The sequence below is a fragment of the Solanum lycopersicum genome, chromosome 10 (genome assembly GCF_036512215.1).
Source record: "Solanum lycopersicum chromosome 10, SLM_r2.1".
NCBI lineage: Eukaryota > Viridiplantae > Streptophyta > Magnoliopsida > Solanales > Solanaceae > Solanum > Solanum lycopersicum.
In genome coordinates this window covers 9,176,525-9,185,937 of record NC_090809.1, presented here as the reverse complement: position 1 = coordinate 9,185,937, position 9,413 = coordinate 9,176,525, and the positions used below count along the sequence as shown (strand labels likewise).

The 9,413-nt window shown below is 32.1% G+C and overlaps 1 protein-coding gene across 2 annotated transcripts; it reads left to right on the top strand.

Annotated features, from left to right (window-relative positions):
* The first annotated feature begins 1,006 nt into the window (after positions 1 to 1,006).
* On the top strand, positions 1,007 to 7,747 carry LOC104649544 (uncharacterized). 2 transcript variants are annotated; one of them, XM_069290397.1, is made up of 6 exons: positions 1,007 to 2,488; positions 2,908 to 4,671; positions 4,742 to 4,967; positions 5,049 to 5,563; positions 6,457 to 6,780; positions 7,053 to 7,747. In XM_069290397.1, the coding sequence occupies exons 5-6, from the start codon at positions 6,463 to 6,465 to the stop codon at positions 7,551 to 7,553; spliced, it is 819 nt and encodes a 272-aa protein (XP_069146498.1). In that variant the 5' UTR covers positions 1,007 to 2,488; positions 2,908 to 4,671; positions 4,742 to 4,967; positions 5,049 to 5,563; positions 6,457 to 6,462; the 3' UTR covers positions 7,554 to 7,747. The 2 variants fall into 2 exon arrangements, with proteins under 2 accessions (XP_069146498.1, XP_025883702.1); XM_026027917.2 differs by having other exon boundaries at positions 5,049 to 5,567.
* The last annotated feature ends 1,666 nt before the right edge of the window (positions 7,748 to 9,413 follow it).

Here is a 9,413-nt window from a genome sequence, read left to right as displayed (position 1 = left end):
GTCTAGCATTGTTTGTATGGTTTGTTCTCATTCAGGTCACGACCTTCAGGTTCCAGGCTTCACTTTTTAGAGGTTGTTCTGCCCAATCTTAATGTCTCACACTTTGGTTTAGCTAGTATATTTTATGGGGTAACTCGATCTTATAAGATATTGAGTCTTAGTTGCTACCCTTATTTTGGGATGTGACCGTTAGCAATAAACATATATGTACATAATAATAAAACGTAGTCATATAAAATCATAATAGACTTAAAAATTAAAACAAACTTAATATAAATAACTTGATAAAAAAACATGAAACATTAATTTAAGATTACATTGTGAAGTGTAAAAGAAATATCTAAACATGATGACAAACAAAAAGTGAAAGCAAATTAGTTTGAACCTTGAATTCACACAAAGATGAAATATTTTTTTATTTTTTAGAAGAGGACTTTCTACTCTCTATTTCTTATGATTTTTCTTCTTCTAATTTTCCCTTTTCTCGTCTATTTTTTTTCTCTTTGAGATGAAAGAAGAAGGAGTTTTAATATATGATTAATACTAACACCACTTTTTTAAAAAACATTACATCTAACACATGCATTGAATGTGACACCCAAGACCGATAATATAATATCTTCTTTTTCTTTCTCCAAGATAAGATTAATTGGAAAGCCTTTTAGATGAGCCATTTCTTTTGTTCATTAATTGAATATTGGATAAATTATATAATTACACATCACTTATTATCATATTTTCTTATTTTCGCAACCATTTCAAAGAAGATCAAAAAACCATTCTTTTGCTCTCATCATTCCTTTTTTTTTTGTTGCATACATTAATTTGAAATCTAATAGTCATATATGTTTTTCATTTTCATTTTTCACGTCACAAATCTCTCCACAATTACCTTTAGTAATCCATTTTTTATTTTCAAATCTTTTCTCTTTCCTTTTATTGATTTCGTGTCATTTAAGATGTACATTTCTTTTCATCACTTCAATTTAATTTTTTTTAATTTTTATTTTGTTTAGTTTTTCATCTTAGAAATTATTGAATCTGTTATTCTCGGTGTATTTACTAAAACATTTATGTACTCGATAACTTGATTCTTGATTCATTTATGTATATACTTGATAACTTAGTTGTAGTTGATTAGTTATTGATTCATTCATGTTGTATTAGTAAATTTGTCGACAAATTTGATAAAAAAATTAAGAATTTTTTCGAATAATGGGAATAATTGTTTTTAAATATTACAGTACTTATCAATCTACTAAATATTAAAAATAGTAATGTATCATGAGTAATCTATCCATCTCGAGATAATAAATTAAGAAGTTGAGTAGACAACACAATACATGTTTTTCCATATCTTTTATTATCATATCTTTTTACCCTTGAGTTAATTTAATATATAGTAATGTATTATGCACAATTTTATAAGCATTTACATAAATACATATACAGATTGTATCGTATAGGACTCTTTTAGGAATAGAATAGAATTTGTATTCTCGTAGGAGTTAACTACATCGGTTCTTGTATTTTGTATCTATAAAACAACACATTGGTCTTTCATTATCGGAATAAGATCGATACTTTGTTTTACCACCTTCATCATGGTATCAGAGTATTAGTAAATAATAACAAAATAATGACACGAAATAAAACGAAATTGTCAGTTCTCCATACACGCTGCAACCAACTGATAATCCTAGAGTATCTCTGGCCACATGTTTGCTCACACAAGATAATTATTCGACGTGGATGAGGGCCATGAGAAATTCCTTATTGTTTAAATCAAAGTTAGGTTTCGTTAATGGTAGTCTTCAGTGACCGACAACAAACTCTATAGACGAAGCTGTCTGGATTATGAGAAATTCCATGGTAATACCTTGGATTTTCAACTCGATTCATCCCTCTCTTCACAGTAGTGTAGATTTTTTTATACGACAAGTGAACTTTGGAAAGATTTGGAGGAGTGATTTTCACAAGGGAATGCTCCTCGAGTTCACCAGCTGAAGTTGGAGATAGTAAATACACAACAACATGATCAAACAATGAGTGATTACTTCTCAAAATTGAAGGGATTATATCATATTCTCAATTACCAAACTGCAGTTGTGGTACTATTAAGGAATACATAGCAGAAAGGGAAAAAGAGGAGGTTCATCAATTTTTTATGGGATTGAATGACCAATTTAAAGTTGTTCGATCTAAGATCTTAAATACTGAACCATTACCAACTCTTTCTCCTGCGTATGGATTAGTTTCACAGGAAGAACAACAACAACTCACCAAAAGCAAAGGAAATAATTTATTGGAGAAGGCTACATTTACTTCAAAGAGCAACACCAAGACTTTCAACTCTCGTCAATTGTTAGGTAATCATGATGTCTCAAAATTATTTTGTGATCACTACAAACGGTGGAGAAAAACCAATGAAAAATGCCTTGAACTACATGACTATCCATATTGGAGGGAAACAATAGAAAAGGAAAAGGTAAGTCAGCTAATTCCAGTCGAACATTAGAAGTTGAACGTGTTGAATCCTCCCAATAAGTGGTTTATGAAAACAACAATATAACCAACTCATGTCGTTTTTAAGACTCGAGAACTCGAAAGGTATTGATTCAATAGCTAACGTTGCTGGTAAGGTTGTTACTTTTCCTGCCGCTAATTATGAACCGATATTAGATTCAGGAGCACCTGATCATATGACTTGTCAGAATAATTTTTGTCTCACGAAAGAAAGCTTCTCTTTGATTCTAATATAATTATTCCCGATGGTTCTTCTGTTACTGCTAATACGTGGCTTGTAATTCTTCAGTAACCTTAAATCATGTTCTACACATACCCATGAGTAAGCTGACACAATCATTGATGAATTGCTCATTTCCCCCCTCCTTTTGTGTTTTGTAGGACTTAACCACGAGGAAGCTAATTGGCATGGGTATACTGAAGAATAGCCTTTATTATTTTCAAAGTCAAGCACTAGTTTTAACTCTTTTGTCAAATAAAGACCAGATAGTTTTGTGGCATCAAACATCTAGGTCATGCGTCTTATAGTCGTTTGACTTTCATTTCAGAACTTCAATTTTTTTATTTTAATAAGTTAGATGACTATTGTGATGCTTGCCACCGAGCTAAGCAAATTCGAAAGTCATTTCGGGTGTGTTTGGTATGGAGGAAAATGTTTTTTGGAAAACATTTTTCTATTTTCTTTTGTTTGGTTGCAACAAAATATTGGGAAAACATTTTCCCAAACGACTTGTTTTCCTAAAATTAGAGGAAAACGACTTCCGTAACAAATCTGTGGAAGTCATTTTCCAAAAAAGAAGCCGACGCAAAATTCACCCCTCGCATATCCCCACTCTCAAACGTAGTGAAGGAGGTTGTTTCTATATTATTTCTCCAGCTTGTTCCTCTCCAAATTTAGGGTTCCCATTGTTGTTCTTCTCATTCATATTTCTGTAAGAAATTCGAAGGTATGCTTTCAATAATTATAGTTGTGCCATTTTTGATTGCGAAGTTCTTCAAAATATTCATCTTTCACTTGCTTCTTTACTGAAATACTTGCTCATGAGTTTTAATTTGACTTTATTTGGTGAATTTATGCATTTGATTCAATATTTTTTGGTAAATCTATGAATTGTGGCCTACTACTTTCGATTATTTCATATTTTTCTGGGATTTGACCCAAGTATGTTTGGTTGTGTGTGTAATGTTATTTGTTCACAAATATGTAGATTTAAAATAGGATTTTAGATTTTGATTTGTGGTTAAGAAATGGAAGATATGGAGGAGTGATGTTAAGGGTTTGAAACAGAGAAATGGAGTTGGGTCAGAAGGGTCTGATTGTTCATCAATGAACAATGATACTTATACAGCTGTTGTTGCTGCTGTAGTTAGAGCTCCTCCTAATGATTTTAAGGCTGTTAGGGAAGAATGGGCTGCAATTAGGATTCAAACTACCTTTCGTGGATTCTTTGTATTCCCTTTAGATTTCTTGTTTTTTCCTTTTTATTGGGTAATTTGGAGGAAAGGCATTTCAATTCTCTGCTGGTTTTGATATTGATTTCCTCAAACTTGATCAGACGTTGTTATAAGCCTTGACAGATTTTCTTATTATGTTCTTTTCTTTGTTATATCATAAAACACAATTACGTTATATTGATCGTTGGAACAGATGGATATGACAAACAAAGATGAAGATGATGCAATAGTTGGAGCTGTAGCTACATCTGTTTTAGCTTTCGGAGTTGCGATTAATGTAGCCTATAAAAATCAAAGTAGCATTTCTAGAGAACCTTAAAGGAATAAAGATCAACAAAGGGAATTTTACATGAATAGTATTTTGAATGGAAGTGATGTTCATTGTATAGGACAAATAAGGATGAGCAAGCATGTGTTTTATGAACTATGTAATGCTCTTACAAGAAACAATTTGTTGAGTTCAAGCAAAAACATGTCTATTCAAGAACAAGTTTTAATATTTTTAGAGATCGTTGGTTTTAATGAACGATTTCGCAAGATTGGATCACACTTCTATAGGTTAATATTCATCGATGCTTTCACATGGTACTTCAAGCAGTTTTGAAGCTCTACTCTATCCTTATAAAACCACCAGATGGTGGTATTCAACCGGAGATAAGGAACAACTATCGATATTATCCATGGTTTGCTGTAAGTGACATACTAAAATTTCAATCATTTTATGAAAAATAGTACATATTATTAACTTAGTTGTATATAGAATTGTATAGGAGCAATAGATGGCACACATGTGCTTGCATCCATTCCTATTGAACAACAAAGTAGATTTCGTGGTCGAAAAGGCACAACAACACAAAATGTATTGGCTGCCATCAACTTTAATTTGAAGTTCACGTATGTACTAGCTGGTTGGGAGGGATCTGCTCATGACTCTCGCATATTAAATGATGCATTAGAGAGACCACATGGGTTTCAAATCCCCCAAGGTATCTTATTCAATCTAAAGTAGTTTTATCGAAAAAATTAGGTGGACAACGATATTAATTAACTATATCATGGCTTTGTAGTAAATTCTATCTTGGAGATGCGGGATATGGACTTCGTAAGGGATTCATTCCTCCTTATCATGGAGTACGCTATCACTTACAAGAGTATAGTGATCATCCACCCCAAAATGAAAAGGAATTATTCAATCTTCGGCATGCATCATTGAGATCCACAGTTGAACGTGCCTTTGCTATTCTCAAGCGACAATTTCGTGTAATTGATAATGAACCCTTTTGGGACTTTAAAACTCAAGTGGATGTGGTATTAGCTTCATGCATTTTACATAATCACATAATTAATTTGGAGCCTAACGACATGATAATTCAAGAAGTAGATGTGGAACCACTAGTTCAACCTCAAAATGTTCAAATTACTCAAAGCTCTCAAGGGAGTCAAAGCTCTCAAGGGAGTCAAAGCTATCAAACCCAAAGAGAGAGGCGTGAAGAAGCTAGAGAATGGTCGTTGAAAAGAGATGCCATTGCTCATGCCATGTTTACCGATTATGATAGGAGGAGGAATTAGATGTTCTTAAAGAGTAGGTATAACTATCAAGTCAAAGTTCCTGATTTAATTTTTAGATGACCTGATTTTGTGAACTTTATCTTGCTATTTTTTCTAACATTGTTGCTTTTACCATTCTTGTTGTTCTGATAGCTTAAATGACATGGGTATAGAGTTTGAGCTGGAGTAGGTTCATGTATTTTGCATCCACTTCAGTGATAATCTGTTGAAAATTCATTGTGAAAAATCCCTTTTTGGGATGTCAGGATTGTTTGCTTTTACCATTCTTGCTGTTCTGATAGCTTAAATGACGTGTGTATAGAGTTTGAGCTGGAGTAGGTTCATGTATTGTGCATACACTTCAGTGAAAATCTCTTGAAACTTCATTGTGAAAATCCGTTTTTGGGATATGGGATTTGTTTGCTATTACCGTTCTTGCTGTTCTGTTAGCTTAAAGTACACAGGTATAGAATTTGAGCTGAAATAGGTTCATATATTCAATCCAGTGTTAATCTCTATAAACTTCAGCATGAATATCTCTTTAGGAATATGGGTTCTTCTTATCCTTACTTCTTGCTGTTTTGTCAGTTTAAACGACATAGGTTAGAACTTGAGCTAGAATAGCTTCATGTATTCAGTATTCACATATATAGCTATAGAATGTAATATCTGACTAATATCCAAGCAATCTTGTCACCTAACAAAACCCTGTTTACTTTATCAAGAATCAGCAGATTGTCCTTTTGCTTACAGATCAGAAAAGACTGTCAACACGGTGTCTGGTGAATTTACTGCAGATACATGTAAAAATGTGGTTGTCACTTGGTATATAAAGACTAAGGCAGGAATCTACTGAGACTATATAATTGTCATCTTAAGTATTAGAGTGGGGGAGTATTTCTTATATTTGAATGTTTTCTGTAACAGCAAATAATGGGCAAAAAAGGAGAGAAGCAGTTTAGGTGGTCAAAGCCAATGAAATATTTGATGTTGGAGATCTTAGCGGATGAAGTGAAGCAGGGAAATAAATCAACCAATCAGTTTAAGGTTATCTCATTCAATCGTGTTTCGAATGCCATTAATGAACAATTAGGAATGGACTGTTCTCCAAAGCATGTGGAGAATCATCTCAAAACGCTAAGAAGCACATGGAATATAGTGCAAACTCTACTAAACAAAAGTGGTCTTGGAAGGGATGACAACTTGAAGATGATTACTGCCAGTCCCAGAGTGTATGCAATGCATATTCAAGTAAGGTTGTTGTATCAGTATTGACGTCATTTATGCAACTCTATGAATATTCAAGATATTCATGAAATATCTTAGAAATTAATTTTTGACTTAAACGCTGTTTTTTTGTTTGTGAGAAACTAAAGAGTTGAGGCTTTAGTTTTATAGGAAAAGAAGAAAAGAGAGGGGTGGTTTTAGTTCTATATTTCTCCATTTCATGAAGTTTATGTTACAATTGTGTTATATGTTGATGTCTCTTGTTTAATACCATACTTTTGTCATTTATATGGTAGGCGCATCCTAGTCATGATAAGTTCATCAATAAGAAGATTGATATGTTTGAAGAAATGTCTCTTGTTTGTGGGAATGATCCAGCTAGGGGTGATTGTGCTAAGTCATTTGAAGATATAGGCTTGGATTGTAGTTCAGAGAAAGGTAATGAAGATGAGATTGAAGGACCGCCTAAGGCAAAAGAAGTGCAAGATGTGAGTGAAACTTCTCAAGTCAAGTCAAGTCGTAAAAGAAATCGTCCTTCTGATGTGCAAGATGTGGTCGGTGATATTTCAACAAAACTTGGAGAAGTGGCAGCAGCAATAAGTAAGATAGCTGATAGCCGATTAGATGTGACGAGGTTGTATGAAGAAGTTATGGCAATTGAAGGTTATGGGGAAGAGTTCTTAGGGGATGCTTTTGACTATTTGGTACAAAGTGATACTTTAGCTAAGGGATTCATGACTAAAAATCAAAATCTTCGTAAGGTTTGGTTGGAAAGGTTCAAGCGACTACATAAATAGAATATATTAGTGAATAGGAAGAACATAACTCTATATAGTACTACTATTATTAGAGGACTTGATATCTTTTTGCTTGAATTTGATTTGTGTGCTTGAGACAAAGTTGTTTTACATGTTTACAGATTGTTAGTTTGTTGATTTAATGGTGTTATTGAACTAAGTATTCACAATTGTATTATTATGATATGTTTGTACAACTTACTGTTTGATATGTGTGTGGTTTACAGAGATGAGCAATTGTGCACAATAATGTGAAAAACTTCAAGGCTCACTGTATAGTATAGTGTTAGCTAAAACTATGTACTAATGTATGGTATGCTATTTTCAAATTATTTTTTTGACTAAAATGACAGTTCGATACATAAAATATCTTATATTCATTGCAAAATTAGAGATCTTATTTAAAAGATTAGTATTTGATAGTTTGTGTAGAAATAATAGAAAAATATCAAGTTCTAGTGGGGAGTTGGGGGTGAAAGAGCATAGAAAATTATTTTCCTAAAAAAATTCCTCACTCACCAACCAAACACTAGAAATTGTTTTCCGAAAAATGTTTTCCACTCACTAACCAAACATAAGAAAATAAGTTAAAAATCAACTTGTTTTTCTAGAAAACATTTTCTAGGAAAACATTTTCTATGGAAAACATTTTCATTCATACTAAACACACCCTTCATGTTAGTTCTATTAAATTTAAAGAAGCTTTTAATTTGATTCATTGTGATTTATGGGGTCCCTATCATTCACCTTCATTGTCAAAGTCTCATTATTTCATGACTATCATGGATGATTTTACCAGAACTACTTGGGTGTATTTTCTTATAATTTCATATACATGTAGAAGAAATCATGTTTAATTCTTTTCTCCATCGCATTTCTATCGTTGTCAATAGAGATACAACACACCATTATAAATTCATCAAAAATAAACTTGAACATACCTAAAAATATCCATGACTTCAATAAAAAAGAGTTTGTGGAGTCTTCGACGATGATTTTAAACTATTTGATTGATCCATCGATTAACTTGAAAAGCTTTCTTTGTAAAAGTTGCTTCGATTAGGTCTCATCAGGAAGGAACAATGCAGAATAAGGTTTCGGTTCATGATATTTTGTCGGTCATGATAATGATATATTAAGAAGAAGATAGTAAATTAGTATGTCTAAATAAAATTGTATGGTGGAAATTTTGAATAGAAGATATAATTAAATGATATATATGTGAGAAGAGAGTTAAAAGAGAGTGGTTTATTTGGATTAAGAAGATAATCAATCAATCCTAACTTTAAGGAATCTTATTGTATTTTAAATAATATATGATATGAATTATTAAAAATGATAATATATGCCATTGTTTAAAAGCAGATTTAACATTATTATATATAATAGTAACGTATGTCTAATTAAGTAGTATATCTAGTATATTATTATTGACAAAGTGATTTAACAAGGTAAAACTATTAATTATGACTGAATGATAATAAAAAAATTTAGACATGTACATATTTTTTATTGATTGATTGGGATGATTCCAATGTTTGGAATTTGGTGTAAGAAGGGACATATTTGTCATTTCAAAATTAGAGTTTTAAGGTTCACATCACCTGTCCCTCAACTGAAAACGACCGCAATAAAACGGTGGTCTACCTGTATGCATATCACACTCACATTAATATAGTTAATCGTACATTTTTCTATTATTTTTTAATAATTTCAAATTTAATGTTGTTCGTGTTACATAATATATATATATAAATTTCAACCGTGTCCATCTTTCTCTTCTCTCTATATATAAATAAATAATATAAGATACTCACACAAATGCGTCTCAAGAGCTAATAATATTTCGTGTAGACGAAA